The sequence below is a fragment of the Xenopus tropicalis genome, chromosome 1 (assembly GCF_000004195.4).
Source record: "Xenopus tropicalis strain Nigerian chromosome 1, UCB_Xtro_10.0, whole genome shotgun sequence".
Lineage (NCBI taxonomy): Eukaryota > Metazoa > Chordata > Amphibia > Anura > Pipidae > Xenopus > Xenopus tropicalis.
This window is the reverse complement of record NC_030677.2, coordinates 80445433-80463408: the sequence shown is the minus strand read 5'-3', so window position 1 is coordinate 80463408 and position 17976 is coordinate 80445433. Positions and strand designations below refer to the sequence as shown.

Below are 17976 nucleotides of genomic sequence, written 5' to 3'. Positions count from 1 at the left end.
TATGGGAGGGTAACTTACAGACACAAATAGGATGATGTAAAGAGTGCTATTTTGAAACAATTTGCACTTGGTCTTCACTTTGTTTTATTTACAGTTTTTTTATTATTTAACTTTTTGTTCAGCAGTTCTCTGGTTTGTAATTTCAGGAGCTATCTGGTAGCTATGGTCCAATTCAACCTAGCAATTGGGCAGTGGTTTGCAAGATAGACTGGAATATGAATAGAGGAAGGCCTAAATAGAAAGATAAGTAATAAAAAGTAAAATTTAAAAAATTAAAATATGGCCTCACAGAGCAATAGTTTTTTGGCTGCTGGGTTCAGTGACCAGCATTTGAAAGCTGGAAAGAGTCAGAAGAGGAGGGCTAATAATTTAAAACCTAAAAAAGTTAACCTGAAATTGAACTACCCTTTTAAATGTTGTACTGTTAATGCTCCAATTCATGCTCTGCTTGCATCAAATTGCCATGTAATTAAGACATTATTACACAGTATGCCATTCATAAATAGTAATTTAGTTACTGAGATGAAGACATATCCCTTGCAATCTCATACACATATGATAGCAATGTATGGATTACCTCACTTATAGATGTAGCCACTGGTTAATCATATTTAAAAGATAATACATATATATTATTTATTATCTGGGATTCATGAGGGTTTCCATAATTTGGATAACCATACCTTACATCTGCTAAAAATCAATTAAACATTACATAAACCCAATAGGATAGCCTTGCCACCAATATGGATTCATGTAGCTTAATTAACCTCGAGTACAAGGTTCCAACAAGGGTTATTAAATATTAGAATTATTTGCTTAAAATTGACTTTATGGGAGATGGCCTTCCTGTAATTTGAAGCTTTCGGGATAACAGATTTTCGGAAAAAGGATCCCATGCACAGGTAGAAGTAAACATTCAGCCTCAGGAATAATATCACACATAACATTTGTAAAATATGTACAGTCAGAAAGCAAAGCCTTTCTTATGGAACTCTAGTATGTGGGCTGCAAATGAACATATAGGTGCCCACCTTTTTTGGTATAATTTTAGATATTTATGTATTGGTTATTTATGTTGTGGTAACCACTACATGACATGCAGCACATATTAGGAAAATTACAGAATTCATATAATGATAGGTCTAAAGGGAAAAGCAAATGAAATATACAATCACAAATAGTAATATGATTTGTACTAAATGTAAGGTTAAGAAGCAAAAAAAAGAGGATGGACAGTTTTACATAAAGTGTTCTTTAAGAAAAGCCAGTGAAGAAGTTCAGTTTCCAGTGTATTTTCTGATGTGGTCCTGAAGGAAAGGGAGTTTCTACTGTAACTAAATGAACACAAAACAGCTGTTGTTGTGTTTCTTTTTCTACAGCACTGATTGAATTAGTATTTGTAGCATATGTGGGTTTTCAGGCAGTGTGTATCTGGGAATGCAAAGTGTTTATCCTGGTAGACCGCGGGGTTACCACAGTAAATACTTGCCTGCCCCTGCTGTTGTGCAGACATACTGTTTAGTGTGGCATACAAATTCAGGCCAAAGTGTCTTCCAGGATACTTGGCACTGATTTACATTTGATTTCAGACCAAAAACCTTAAGCTAGACAGTACCTTTTTGTAATTTAAAGGACCCCCATTTGTCTCCCATGGAAATTCCACTGAGCACATTTTTAAATATTGCTGTTGAAAGGGAAATTATCATCAATAAAACTTTTTTCAGCCTGTGCTCCTAAGCTTTGTATAACATTCAGTTCTCCTTTGGTCTGATTATAAAAACAGCAGGCATGTAATGTTAAATGGTGGAGCTTTTCCTATGGAGTCTGTTGGTCTCTGAATGATCCTATTTACATAATTATAAAAGAGACATTGAAATGTATAGAGGGATAAACACACACACACACATATATATATATATATAGATATTATATTATATATGATATACAAAAAGACATACACACGAGACACAGATCTAAGTTAAAAAGCTAATTACAATATTTAAGGTGTGTGTTTTACTGGTACATATACAATATAAGGCTCCTTTACTTGATTTTTGGAGTTTTTAAGGTTTGTGCTGGAAACATATGGCAGTATTTCAGTTGCAAGTAAAATGCATGTAAACTGCATATGCAATCCTATACCCAGAAGATCATAATGTGTTTGTGTTCAGTAATTACACTCAATGGTCGAATATAAGTTTACAAACAATTCTTTATAACTACATTACTGTAATTGTAATCTTGTAGTTATAAACTTTATCTGCTTTTAAAAATGTGAGATTTCTCCTAAAAAATGTTCCTTTGAACCTGACCCCACACTATACTTGAGTGCCTTATTTTCAAAAAGCACTGTAGTCTTCCAGTATTGATGACTGCGCAGACTCAAAATCCACCAGCAAGTTAAGTAATGCAGAACATGACTAAATGTGAAAATATCTTCATTAAGCAGCTTAAGTACCAAATAAAACAGCACCTATACATGGACTCATTTTTATAGCAATACACAGGGTCTTCTGTATTATTATTGTTACCTTATGCTTTTGGCTTTTAGCCTTTACCGTTTTTTACCTTTTTTGTACATTCCTGCTCCAAAGTTCTGTGATGCCACTGGCAGGTTTGCATTAGGTTCACATCACATTAAAGGAGAACGAAAACCCTCGGACTATAAAAGCCCCCTTAACTAGCACTTCCTTGACCCCCCTCACCTCTCCCTTATCTTTTAAAACTGTCCTTATCGGGGGGTATCCTTAATGGAGAAGGATCTAGGGGTTTTTGTTGATAACAAGTTGTCTAATTCCAGGCAGTGTCATTCTGTGGCTACTACAGCAAATAAAGTGCTGTCTTGTATAAAAAAGGGCATTGACTCAAAGGATGAGAACATAATTTTGCCCCTTTATAGGTCCCTGGTAAGGCCTCACCTTGAGTATGCAGTTCAGTTTTGGGCTCCAGTCCTTAAGAAGGATATTAATGAGCTGGAGAGAGTGCAGAGACGTGCAACTAAACTGGTTAAGGGGTTGGAAGATTTAAACTATGAGGTGAGACTGTCGAGGTTGAGGTTGTTTTCTCTGGAAAAGAGGCGCTTGCGAGGGGACATGATTACTCTGTACAAGTACATTAGAGGGGATTATAGGCAGATGGGGGATGTTCTTTTTTCCCATAAAAACAATCAACGCACCAGAGGTCACCCCTTTAGATTAGAGGAACGGAGCTTCCATTTGAAGCAGCATAGGTGGTTTTTCACGGTGAGGGCAGTGAGGTTGTGGAATGCCCTTCCTAGTGATGTGGTAATGGCAGATTCTGTTAATGCCTTTAAGAGGGGCCTAGATGAGTTCTTGAACAATCAGAATATCCAAGGCTATTGTGATACTAATATCTACAGTTAGTACTAGTGGTTGTATTTATAGTTATGTATGTGAGTGTATAGATTGGTAGGTGTGGGTTAGGTGTGCTGGGTTTACTTGGATGGGTTGAACTTGATGGACACTGGTCTTTTTTCAACCCTATGTAACTTTGTAACTATGTAACCCCAAGCTAAAACAGCACAGCAGTGCAGCTGCGTACCTGGCCGACATCTTCCCCACAAGTAAACACTCTTCGAGCCTTGCTGCCAATATGAACCCTGCTTGCGCATGCGCAGTTGGTGGTAGCAGGAAATCTGCTTAAATTGTGCATGCGCATGCAGGGTCCGTGTCGGGGTTGAGACCCGAAGACTGTTCATTTCCAGAAAAGAGGATGACCAGGTACGCAGGTGCGCTACTCTGCTCTTTTAGCTTGGGGTCAGGGATAGGGACAGTTTTAAAGGATAAGGGAGAGGTGAGGGGGTCAAGCCAGTGCTAGTTAAGGGGGCTTTTATAGCCTGGGGCTATAGTTCTCCTTTAAGTTATTAGTGGATGCAAAAAATAATATTTGCATTCATTGTAACCTAGTGTAGCTGAGGGGCTGGGTTATTGAATACAAAATACATCAAGTTGTCTAAAATAAACTGCTTATTAGCATATGCTCATTTATGCTAATTCGGATTCGGAGACGGTTCGGTCGGGACCGAATCCTTTAAAAAAAAAGCTGGATTTGGCCCGAATTCTGAATCGAATCTGGGATTCGGTGCATCCCTAATAGAAACAAGAGATCCTCTGCATTCACAAATTATCAATTTAAAGTGCATTAAGCTACCAAGAAATGCCCTTCCCGTTTAAGCAAAATAGGGATTGTTTGTCCATATATTTTGAAACTTTTGTTTAAAAATGTTTCAGTGGGTCGGGATTCACCGCATTTATACCTAAATTAGTCACTTATGACACCATTTGATAATAATCTCATTTAGTTGTGTTTGTTTTTGATGGACAGGTATGGGATCCCTTATCTGGAAACCCATTATCCAGAAAGTTCCAAATTACAGAAAGCCCATCTCCCATACACTCCATTATAAGCAAAAAACTAATTTTTGAAAATGATTTCCTTTTTCCCTGTAATAATAAAACAGTACCTTGTACTTGATCCCAACTAGGATACAATTAATCCTTATTGGAGGCAAAACAAGCCTATTGTGTTTATTCAATATTTAAATGATTTCTAGCAAATTTAAGGCATGGAGATCCAAATTACAGAACGATCCCTTATCCGGAAAACCCCAGGTCCCGAGCATTCTGGAAAACAGCTCCTATACTTGTACAGGTATGGGATGCCTTATCCGGAAACCCGTTATCCAGAATGTTTCGAATTACGGGAAGGCCATCTCCCATAGACTCAATTATAAGCAAATAATTCTAATTTTTAAACATTATTTCCTTTTTCTCTGTAATAATAAAGCAGTACCTTGTACATGATCCTAACTAAAATATAATTAATCCCTATTGGAGGCAAAAAAAAATACTATTGGGTTTATTCAATTCTGAAATGATTTTTGATAAAAAAAAAATTAGTGTAATAAAAACATCTTACCAGACCATCACAGTTGCTAAGAGCAACTAAAGCCCCCGGACTGTCAGTTATTTCTCCAACATAAGCACAATTAGTCCAAAGAGATTCCTTTCTCCATATTTGATGTGCGGTATCATTATCAGGGTTCTGATTCCCAGTATGGAATCCATTAGTCAGATTTACTTGGTCTTCATGCCATTCTATAACAGCTCCTGGAGCTATGAGTTTTGTATTTGGTCTCAGCTTAAGGTGAAATTCTCTTCCAAAAGCAGTAACATTGAAATAAAGTGTGTGTTGCACTTGGGAGGTATCTCTTGTAAACCTTTTCTTGTGGTTGACTGAAACAATAGTTGACATAAGACGTCCCTCAGCATCAGTGCTCACAGGTGTTATTACTTCATATTCTCCTAGTTTTTTCTGTAATAAGTCTGAGGGAAAAAAATAAATACAAATGTTTATATGTTAGCTTTTGTTCTTTCATGTCTGGTTAATGTTCACAAATATATCTACTAAACATCCATATACAGTATGCTACAAATAGCAATGCAGGGCCACATAAAGCAGGTTCTAGTAGGCAGGCTGTTGCTTTTGCATAATCCATGCATATGTGCATTGCTTGTTAAGAGAGTATTTTACAGGCAAAATATTTTAAAAAGCGTGTTTGCCCAGTCAGTTACTTGTTATATTTTAACTGCATGTTAAACCTAATTTTATAGGGATTCATTAACGAAGAATCAGAATACCTATACTTAATTCCTGAAAATAGCAACGACTGGTTATAGTTTTAACAAGCCCCAACAAACCTATTCTATTATGTTACAATTAAATACATTACCTTAAAGAATTAAGGCAGTTCAATGATTTAGCAATAGGTATAGCAAATGACCAGTCTGCATCTATGACATGGCACTAACATACATATGACACATTGCTGTAGCTGTCTCTTCCTTTTCAAACTCTAGAACAAATATATGAATTAAATTGAACATGAGAAATTCAGTATTTTCCATCTTGGACTTGAGTAAACCACATTTGGCTTCACAGTGGGACTGGGTAGGTTACCTAAGGCCAATAAGCATCATTTATGTCTAACATACTTATAAATAAACATGAATGTGAAGAAAGTGAGAAAAAATTAGAGTCCCAAGTTACAATGAAGTCTATTCAGTGACAGGGACCTCTGTAGGAAAAGATCTCCATGTGTAATTCCACAATTATGTTTAAATAAAAAAAGGAGAGAAAGATATATCTGGTAGGCAAATACAAACTTTCCAAAGTCAGAGTTCCAAAATGCAAACTTGTTAATTATACTGTACAGTGTGTGTGTGTGTGTGTGTGCATGATAAAATAATATCCATTAGAGGAAATAGAAGAACATGAATAAACCACCAATAAGGTAGCATAAAAGCATACAATTTATGCACCAATTAAAGATTATGCTATAGTGTAATGACTTAATGACAACTCAACATCACAATTGAGCATGGTACTGACGTGGATACAACAAAGAGTTGCCAAACTAAAAAATCCAGGTAGTCTGCGAAATGTGTGGGATAGATGGAGGGGCTAGTTCACATTTAAAATGTATGCCAACAGCCTGATAAAATTACTTTGGAAATAGTGGTAAAGAGTGTGGAGTAAAAGAGCAGGACAATCATAGAAGCAACAGTTTTAACAAATAAAGATGAGTGACAGTGAGTCAAACACCAGGAAAGACATAGAATAGTCAGTAAGTTGCTAAATGACATATTTCCCAAACTAAATAAAAAGGTCAGGGCTATAGGTAAAGTTCTAATTCTTAGGATTAAAGGTGGCCATACACGGTATAATAACGATCTTTAGCAACCATTGGTTGTAGGAAAGATAGATGGTCTTACAGGTCAACATAAATATCAGAACAGTTAATTTGTATGGTCCATAGTGATAATGGGCATCAGTCTTTTAGGACAGATTAGGACGAAAACAGACAGGGTGATTTGTTGCGGCTGCAACTAACCACTGTGTAAAATATACAGTAGCGCAACCATGTGGTAAAAGTCCCTGTTACACTTAGGGGGAGATTTACTAATCCATGAATCCGAATCCCGAAAGGGAAAAAATCATATTGGAAACGAAAATTATGTGACCTTTTCGTCGCCGTCGCAATTTCTTCGTATTTGTCGCGACTTTTTTGTCGCCGCCGCGACTTTAACGTATTTTGCGTGACTATTTCCTTGCTGTCGCGATTTTTTCATATTGAGCGATTGTAAACGCCGGAAAAACCAATCCAATTTTTCTGCGACACGACGAAAAAGTCGTGGAAAATATATGAAAAAGTCGCGACGGCAACTAAAAAGTCGCGGAGCATAAGGAAAAGTCGCGACGGCGATGAAAAAGACGCAAAAATACTGATCATTACAAAAAAAACACATTCGGACGCCTTCGGACCGTTCGTGGATTAGTAAATCTCCCACTTAGTGGTGGCAATTAGTTGCTGCAAATGGATTTTAGAAATCGTGGCGACTACCAAAGTAGCCCAATATCCCCTACCTTAGATGGGCATATAAGGAGAAGATCCGCTTGTGGGGTTTCTCCCTAGCCTTGAAACTGTTTTCAGGTACTGAAAAGTGGAGATTGACTAGAAACTCACTTAGGCATCTTTTTTAATTTGCTAATGAGTGGAATAATTCTTGTAGCAAAGCTATTATTACAGTATCATATTTTAAAATTATCTGACCCAAATTTATATGGCAAACAGCAAATGTATCATTTAGTGAATAGTGAACAGTGTTCTCTTTAACAGCCAGTATTCTCTTTTCCATCAATGTTCCTTTACTTACCTGTTTTCAGTAAATGGGTAGTTATTTTCTGTATTTTGAAATGTGCACAGTCTTATTAGAATGTGTGGAAAAAGAATCATCAATGAAAAAGAGATGTGTTGAATTTGTGACTTGTTTACAGTGTGGGAAAAGAAAATTTTTGCTTCAGGTTATATTATGCGTGAGTGTGCAACATATGTTTGCAATGATCATTTAACCTATGCATTCTGTTCTGTCATGTGACCTAAATAGCGTGACAAAAGTGTGCCAGTAAACTTTTCTTCTTATAGAATTCCAGTCAATGGTTGATTGGTTGCTTCCAGACCTTCTTTGGCGTATCATTCATTCTTCTTAAATAGTTAAATATTGCATGTACTTCCTCTGCTAAAAGCAACCTTAACACACACTTTAAGAGAGTAGGAAACAATTTGGCATTTCCCACCACCACAAAAGATTTAAAATGCAGATATATTTAAGGCATTGCAAAAACCTGCAATACTTATTATTCTAACCTGTTTTTATAGGTTTAGCCTTCTCTTAGTCTATCCATAGACAAAATATGAAGCTACCTCAAATTTATTTAGAATACAGTTTGTGAGCACAATATTAAAATGTATGGCTATTTTTTTCTACTGACTGTATAGAAAGTAAAAGATGAACTACCTTGTATAGCCTTGCTATGTTCGTAAAGCCATTACATAGCTAGCCATAATAAAAAAAAGTTTTGCATACAAAGTTATGGCACAGCTTAAACAGCTCAAACAGCACTATGAAGCTGGCACTATGGTCTTAATGGCCGATAATGGAAGCCAGTTTTGGCCGCACACCCTTTTTAAACCACACCAACTTGAAACCACACCCATGACCATACCCATATTAATGGTGGTAGTACAGCAAAAACCTGTCCTACTCTACCTGTGTGTGCCATACTCTGCCTGCCCTATACTGCCTGTGTGCCATACTCTGCCAGCCCAATGCTGCCTGTGTGCCATATTGTGCCTGCCCTATGCTGTCTGTGTGTGCTATACTCTACTTTCCCTACCCTGCCTGTGTATGCCATACTCTGCCATACTCTGCCTGCACTATGCTGCCTATGTGTATGGCACACACAGGCAGCATAGGGCAGGCAGAGTATGGCACACACAGGCACTGACACAATGCTGGCACTGCTCCTACAGTCTGCACAATAACTATATATTAAAAAACTTTTTAATTGCAGTACCACCTTAGTATATGTTCTTTTTATAGTGTGCAGGGTTTATTTGTGGGTTTCTACTGTTGAGGTGTGAAGAAGTGAACAATGTGGGTGATTACAGTCTGAGCCTGAGGTGTGAACAATGCAGAGGGTGAAAATGTAGGGATTAAAAGGTGTGAACAACACAGGGGATTACATTTTTAAATAATACAGGGGTTTTACAGCCTTAATCTGAGGTGAGAACCATGCAGGGGGCCAGTACTGATACCATTTAAAGCTTACATAAAGGTAAGCTATCAAAGCAGCCAGACAGGTGGGGGGCCACACAGAGGAGGTCGCATGCGGCCGTGGGCCGCCAGTTGGACAGCACTGCCTTAGAAGATAGAAACAACAATGACCCTGAATCAGTCATGTCCTGAATTTACAGAAAGTAAGGCTGTCCAATTTAGATTAGGTTTATGGCAATTATTTAAAAATTATAATCTTTGAGGTACAGTTATTCAAATTTGTTTTTTTTAAAGGAATTGTTGACTGATTAGAGTATCCCTTTAATTTAATTATTATCCAACTTTTATTACTAAGCAACCACAGGTTCTGCTGAGCATGCACAAAGGTTGTTAACTTATATCCAAAGCACACAATAGAGTTTATATAACACCTTTTTAAATCTATCTATCATGTGGATATTTGTTTTTCTTGGATGCACCAGGGCCATTTTCCCTTATATTGGGAGTGTGTTACAATAATTTGTTTGTTAGACAGACAGGCAAAATTATTTCTTGACATCCCAAATAATGGCAAATCATTTTCCTTTCAGCTTCAAAATGTGATTTATAACATCCTGGCAAATTCTGCCATTACTGGTGCCATGTTTCTAGGCAGGGTAACATATTTTCATTGCTACTTAGAGAAAACATATTAAGAACAATGATTATCGCCTGGGATAGACTCCTTTTTATTTTTTTAAAGGATACCCAAAGTTCAAGAATGTGTGGATTAAGGCTGCTTCGTAAATGCAGCTTGTTGTTGAAGACCTGTTAATGTATAGTGCAAAAGAAAATACTTACAAAAAATATGAAAGTACCATAAGTAAAAGAAAAAACAACTAGCGATACTCTTTCATAACATAACAATAAAAAAGAATTCTAGACGTGACTCTCTGGTCTTTGACCTATTGCCCCCCACCCCTCCATAAAAGAAAAAACATCCCAATCCATTTTGCTACAAAAAAATAAATATTAATAATAGATCCCCTATGAAATACAGAAAATCCAGTGATAGCCAAATACTAATTGCCATCCATCCAGTGTTCTGTGCTTATGTTTTGTCCTTAAGGATAAGCTCCTGTCAGCATTACATGGATAGCTTATCACCTTGCCGACCAAACCATAAGCCCTATTATCTCCCTGCATGTCTCTGGACAGAGTTAATTCCCTAATCATTTTATAAATATTTAGAGTGAAAGTAATGGAGGATTATAGATCAAGGAATAGCTCGGTCTTCCTTACGCTATTGTCCAAGACTGAGCAACAGCTACAGCAATCAATGGACATCAATTAAACCCTTTAAACAAAGCAAATGTGCTAATATATACGGTACAAGGATGGAAATTTCCATTAGTTTAATAGATTGTGCCAAGTACAGGTCCAGGGCACAAGTAAAGATCTGCAACTTTCCTCATGCTTAACCTTGAGTGGACTAAGAGCTTTTTGACAAGTGAACTATTCCTCTATATTTGCACTAATGTACACATTATAAGCAATCCTTTTTTCTAGTTCTGCTATCCAGGTTTCTTTCTGGGCAATTTCTTTCTGTAATTAAAGTAAAAGATATACAAACAGAAGCACTCAAGTGGTACTACCTACTTAAATACTAGTTTGCATCGGCTGCTTGCGTGGATAACTGTAAGCAGTTGTTATAGGTGAGCATTACCAATTTGCATTTGGATTGATTTTGCAAGTAGCAATCTCAGCCTGAAGACTAGCCAAATAAGTCATTGCTGGTGACCTAAGTTACTGTAGGTAGCATGAAAAGTGACCACAGTCTCCATCTACTGGCTCATGATAGTACAGCAATTGTACAAACAGACAAAAAAAAAAAAAAAAAAAGAATAGAACCAAAGTCTTATCCCCGCTATAAAACTATAGTAATGTTTTATGATGAATAAAAAAAAATATATAACTGTGTCTATCACTTTAAACAAGCAGACTCAGTTTATCATATGCATTGTGAATCCAAACACTATGAAACTAGTAGGGATAAGGGCCAAACCACTAACCATCAAAAATATACTTATTAGTTTCAAAATTCTTAAAGTAATGGGACCACAGTAGGGCCAGTGATGGTACCATGACTCGAACAACTGGGTACGCCATGGAGTATTGTATGGCTTCCATTGCTTAATCTAGCCCTTTACCCAGTGCCAACCACACGCAATCAAACAACATCTGTTGCAACATTGTTGCAGCAGACACTTTTCACAGGCATTGTTTCCTAAGGGTAACTGCTCCTAAAATTCATAAATCTGCATTAGGCAAAGGCGGCCAATCCCTTCTATCACTTATGTTTGCTTTAGAAAGATTTCTATAATTTATATAAATAAGTTGCCATGGGAGCAGCCATTCAAGCTGGAAAAACTTAGAAAAGGCACAGGGTACATAGCAGATAACAGATAAACTCTGTAGAATACAACTTCAATCTACACATCTTATCTGTTTTCTGCTATGTAACCTGTCCCTTTCTCCTTTTTTTCAATCTGAATAGCTACAAGTCAGCTTTGTTTATATAAACCATAGTAGGGATTTGAAGCAAACACACATTTTACAAGTGCCAGGCAACAGTACATTATATTTCAATAACCTGTATACTGTAAATTTTTTGGTGTTACTGTTCCTATAAAAGGATTTGCTTTTTTAATAGCATTAGAGTTTGAAGAAATTCAGAATGGAAATGCTTTGTTTGCATAATTGTTTACATTATTCTAAAAGTCGATTTTAAGGTGAACTCCCACTTATGAAACTACAGAAGGTTTACTGAAGGATATAAGAAAGGCTAAGAATAATGAAGCCTTAGGCAAGACTAACAATGCAAGTCTATAACACCTTCATAGAACCAAGAGAAAAAATTGCAAGTTGAGCACAACAAGAGATTAAGGCAACATTTTTAAATTTTATTTTTTTCAAGTTATTGTTGCAACGTATGCTGTTTGTATTCTAACATCATTCTATGTATACCCAGAACATTAGGCATAAGGGTTTCAGATTTTATCTCACTGGCTGATAACTACACTAGCAGTATCTACCCCATACAAGACTGTTGGACTATTTGATGTGTGCCACACCAGAGAGAACCTCAAAGACCTCAAACTCTAAGGGATTTTACTTGGCCCAATGTTACAAATAGCATTTCAAATCATACAGGAACAAGTTCATAGCAAACACATAACTATGTAAAATGTATAGACACTCACAGTACTTGAAAGGCCTTGTTGTATATCTCTTTTTCTATATTTACATCAATATACAGTATATTGCATTTCTCTACAGTTATTTTAGCCACAGAACTATGAAACAGTCCTTTTCTGATTTATATGTAAATTCATTTTCTTAAACAAAACTGTTATTGTTAGTTTCATTTAAACTTAGATTTTTTTTAATGTAAAGGATCTTACCTATATGGGTGAGTCCTACATTTCCAGCCTGAAAAAAAACACAGTAGACAGTTAGTTTTCCTCAGTGTAATGGGTTTAAGTACTTTACATGTACTTTACAGTGACATACATTGTATGGTCTGCGCTTAGCAGAAAACCAAAATTGCTTCAAGTGACTTTTAAGTTTATTAGCAGGGTTTTTCCATGACTGAATAAACATATATATTACCACCAATATTTCAAAAGTTTTATTGATAACTTAGATAAAGGGTTGTGCCAACAAATTTAGCAGCCAAACACCCCAAAACTAACTAAGCACCTTTTACTGTGGGTGCTACGGATCCTGCTTGAAAAAATGATCATAGCATTAATATATATATGGCCTAATGATATATACAGCCCTAACTCCTGCAACCAACCAGAATAACAGGGATGTTAAATAAACAATTCCTTATTTAGCGTGAAATTAAAGCTCCCCAAAGTAAAATTCCACCACTGCCTGTTGGATTTTAAAAGGTGTATTTATCAATGGGTGAATGTTTGAGCTCATAATTAAACAGACCTCTAAAACTCCTATAGAAATTAATAGAGGGTAGAAGAATTTTACTGTGGTGAGCTCTAATTTCATACTTCATTAATAAATCTGCTCCATAGTCCCTACCTAACTCTAACCAAAACATTCCTAAAGTTTAATGTATAACATTCAATACACCATATAGGAGGGCACAAGTCTTCAGAAGCTGCATGATTCCCTTTCATGCAACTTTTTGCTTAGTGCCCCTTTAAATAATATCCAATAACATAACTTAATATACAAAAGAATCATCACTGATAAAATGCAAATGCCATGAGTATATAATGCTGGAAGTGTGCATGGGGTAGTCTTGCTATACTCTATTCATTGTAACATTAAAGTGGACACATAACTTTAAATTAAGCTTTAGTATGTTGCAGATCAGCAATATAAATAACCTTTTTAGCTTCTTTCTGAATGACTGGCCTTACTATTTTACACTTTTCAAAAATGAAATGTGATGCTAGCTAATAGTTAGGGACACTGCCACACATAAAAAAGCAGACTGCCTGTGACAAGTGTTCTTGTGGTTTGTAAGAAAAACTTCACACTAACACAATTCACAAGAGGTACTTGAAGCTATACATCAGGGGGCTCAAACTCAATTTACCTGGGGGCCGCAGGAGGCAAAGTCAGGATGAGGCTGGGCCGCATAAGGGATTTCACAAAAAATTGGCTTTCAAGGGATAATGCAAGGAACGGCGGGCAGGAGCTGCTGATTGCGGAAATGACGTTATGCCATCATAACAGTTATTATGGGAAGACGTTCTGTGTGCACAATTAGCTGCTAAGGAGCTAACTGTGCACACAGAACATCTTCCCATAATAACTGTTATGATGGCATAACGTCATTTCCGCAATCAGCAGCTCCCGCCCACCAAGCCTTGCATTATCCCTTGGATCGCAATAAAAATCGCGATCCATTCATTGCTTTTGAGAAGGCGTTGGTGCGGGCCACAAAATATTGTACCGAGGGCCGCAAATGGCCCGCGGGCCGCGAGTTTGAGACCCCTGCTATACATGCTCCTAGCAACTTGTGGGTACCTGTGGGGATGGGCTATTTTACATCTGTATCAGTGTATCTAAGCAGGTTCCAGTGGACACAAGTTAGGGAGTGCCCACAATTTTACTGGGATCCTGGGAAAAAACACATTGTTGATAAAAAAAACACTGCAACTTGCTTCCAAATATTGGACTTTACACAATGCACTGCATTCATAAATGAGGCTTAATGAATCTAGATAACAGAGATAAATAAATATGGAAATATGAAAACTGTCAGAATCAAAAAGTTAAATAACGTTAAAAATTCAAAAAAATATAAAAGGACAAAACCCAAATTGAATTAGAATGGATTTGTCTACAAAGTACTGAAAGTTAACTGCAAGATGATTGTGCATAAGCTATAGCCAAATCTGTCTACATGAGGCCCAGAGAAAAGTCAAATAGGGTGATTTTGAATGCTTCTTTGCTGCCCTAGTCATTCCTCAAAGAAAAGCCTAAAGGCCACATGGGATGTGAGTTACATTCAATGATTATATGCTGTTCCAGAATTTCTTGGAATTATGGCAAAATGACTGATACAGCAGAGTGTGTTAAAATGTTTATCTTGTTATGAAGTAAGGGGCTAATTGTTTGACCATAAACCCAAATCTTCTGAAAACAGCTACACTACATATATATTGCTCCTAGCAACAATTTACAATTTAGTTGCAGAACAGCAACAGCTGACTAGCTCCAGGATCCAATGCATGTTCTTTTCCATTTCTTACCTATTACTATATCAAATACTAGGACAGAACTATTATTTCCAAATTGGTCTGTAAAGCCTCAGTATTCTAAGAGCAGGTCTGTGTCTATTTTTGTTCAAGGGGGAACAAGGCATTTAGCTATAGAGGAAAGAAAACTGTACTCTGTGGAGAGTCAGTGAATGTTGAGGAGTAATAAAGAATGTCACAAAAGCATTTAGGCAGGAAAATTAGAATCAGGTGTAAGTCTAATACTGGAGAATCTGGTCTGGATTCTATTACCTCAACTTCGTTTATCATTGGGTCTTTCTTCAGTTTTCCCAACCAACTGCAAGAAGAGTTTGAGATAAAATCCAGAGATTTTTCCCCCTACATCAGTAACAGAATCCAGCCATTTGACAGAATTGTCAAACAGCGGGACTGTTCTCCTCCAGTCTGTCAAGCTAACTTCAACACATCCCAGCGCTGACACTTGTAACAATCGCTGCTGCCCTCCTTTGTATTTACACATGAGCGTACCAATGTGCTAATCTTTCCCTTACATTAAGGTTCTGTCATCTGCTAACCCTTAAAAATTCTGTGCTGCAGCAAAGTCATTACACAGCAAATGAATGGAATTCCAGCTTTGTGGTAGACAAAACATACATTTAAAAAGAGTGAGGGAAATGTCATATTGCTTAACCCCTGGCATACCACTGGGCTGCACTGTTCAGGGGCAATTATTTAAAAATAAACGTAGAAAGCTACCAATCTGACATATGGGCGCTGATTTATCAAAATGTGAGTTTTGAGCTTTATACATAAAAACTCACCCACTTTCTATTCATTTCTTTGCCATTTTTAGAAGTGTATTTATCAATTCACCATTTGAAAAAATAAAAATCCCATAGAAATGAATAGAACATGGCTGAGTTTTAATGCATTAAGCTCTAAACTCACATTTTGAAAAAATCTGCCCCTTAAAACACAATGTACCATTTAACTCTATAACAGGAGACTGGCATATATATTTTTATTAATAAAGCTAATTAATAAAGCTGATTCATAATGAATGAGCCATGATTCCCAAATGTGTTAGTCTTTATTATAACACTTGGGTTTATGTGAAAGGTGATTTATTTGTGCCTGTGCAGAGCCTTCCTTCAGGTTGCAAATAAGACAGTTTGGAAATAGACAGTGCCCCCTATTCTATACTTATATAAGTTGTATGTGTGTGTGTAAGGACATCCATTCTGGTGTCCAGCATTGGATAACTTGCCCTTGCCCATCAACCCATTAAGTCTAGTCCTGTCTCTGTGCATGCAAGTACAGGTATGGGATCCCTTATCCGGTAACCCATCATCCAGAAATCTCCAAAATACGGAAAGACCCTCTCCCGTAGACTCCATTATAAGCAAATAATTCTAATTTTTAAAAATGATTTTCTTTTTCTCTGTAATAATAAACCAGTACCTAGTACTTGATCACAGCTAAGATATAATTAATCCTTATTGAAAGCAAAACAAGCCTATTGGGTTTATTCAATATTTAAATGGTGTTTAGCAGCCTTAAATTATGGAGATCCAAATTACAGAAAAATCCCTCATCCAGAAAACCCCAGGTCCCCAGCATTCTGGATAACAGGTCCCATACCATGGAACGACTACTGACACTTTTTGAGTTTACCACACATGAATATCACCAACCACTAATTTTATAATTAGAGCATTGCTTACATATAATACATAATTATTTTAAGAATACATTGATTAAAGGATAATAATAAAGCTCAGAGGAGCATGGTACACAGGCAGGTAGTACTTGGTCAGAGCGTCACTTACTTGCTCAGCCGCAGTCTCACACGCTGCCACTAGCGCCACCGCTACTACCAGGCAAAGTGACGGGAGAACCATCACGAGTCCAGAGTCAGTTCCTACAAACTACCGTTCCGCAGGGAAGAGTTCACACACACTCGCAAAAGCGCCGTTACTTTCCTACACAGGTCAGTCTGGCAGATTTGTCCCTCCGAATGTGTCACTGCCAACGTTTCTTCCTCTCTTTCGCTCTCTCTCCGGTCAGGTCCCTAAGGACCAGTCTTGGTGAAACTGGAGAAAACGATTGAATGGTGGGGAGGGGGTAGTATTTCTTAGCTCTCCAGTTAGGATTTAAGAAAAGGACACGAGTGCCTTGTCAGCTTAAACATGCTCTCGGCACTGAAGGGAAAGAAAGTGGAAATCTTCAACAGGAAGATTTCTTGTCAATAGGTCAGTGTGATCGGGAGAATAGAACTGCGCTAGCCCTTTAAGAGAAAGGAAAAGTCAGGCGGCTGCTACTTTCTAAACCTGCTCCTTTTCTTTTGACAGGATCTTTTTAGCCCAATTGAATTAAAAATGCTGTTTAAAAAGTCCTGACGGGAGTGTGGGTTTTGAAGCCGTGATTAGTGAGAAGCGGGAACTAAAAGTGAATTGGTAAAGAGGCAAAGGAAGCAAAGCCTGCAGCAGGGAGGAGAGAGAGGGAGTGAGAGAGAGCCGCCTGTGACTCCCCTTTGCTCAGAGAGCTATCTGCTTTCCCTGGGAAGCCTCACACACATCTAATACTGGCCTGGCGCTCAGTCACCTCCTCCTCACACGTCAGCATCCCCCTCCCTCTATCCAGGCTGAATTAGGGGACTGAAGGGGCATAGGAGCTTCCATTATGGAAACCAGCAATTAGAATTCAGGTAAACAGATAGACTCTGAGTATCTTTTTACTAAGGCATTTTTTATGTCTTGACATTTGTGTTTAAGAGAAACTGATACAATATGCTACTTTACCAACTTGAGTCATGATTATTAGTAGGGATACAGCAAATCTGGGATTCATTTAGGGATTCGACTGAATTGCAGCACATGTTGTGGGACTGACATTTCTGTGAAATTGTTAGTGTTCGGCCGAATCAAATGTGTACTGTAAGCATCATGTTACTTTAAATCACTGGTGTGCTAAAAGTTGCATTTTTTCCACATCATTTTTTTTATTGGATTTTACTCAAATCTAAATATGCAAATTAGGATTCAGCTCATTATTCAGATCCAAAGATTGTGAATTTGTTACATCCCTAATTAATAAAATTC

General features: G+C 37.3%; 1 protein-coding gene across 1 annotated transcript in view; it reads right to left on the bottom strand.

Annotated features, from left to right (window-relative positions):
* The window catches only part of adamts3 (ADAM metallopeptidase with thrombospondin type 1 motif 3), a 113296-nt gene extending 95806 nt beyond the window's left edge, over positions 1-17490 (bottom strand). Inside the window, exons 1-3 of the mRNA XM_012955366.3 lie at positions 16705-17490; positions 12584-12611; positions 4942-5348 (exon numbers count right to left, since the gene is read on the bottom strand). Of these exons, the coding sequence (XP_012810820.2) occupies positions 4942-5348; positions 12584-12611; positions 16705-16776 (507 nt within the window). The 5' untranslated portion in view covers positions 16777-17490. The remainder of the gene's footprint in view (positions 1-4941; positions 5349-12583; positions 12612-16704) is intronic.
* Positions 17491-17976: the final 486 nt, after the last annotated feature.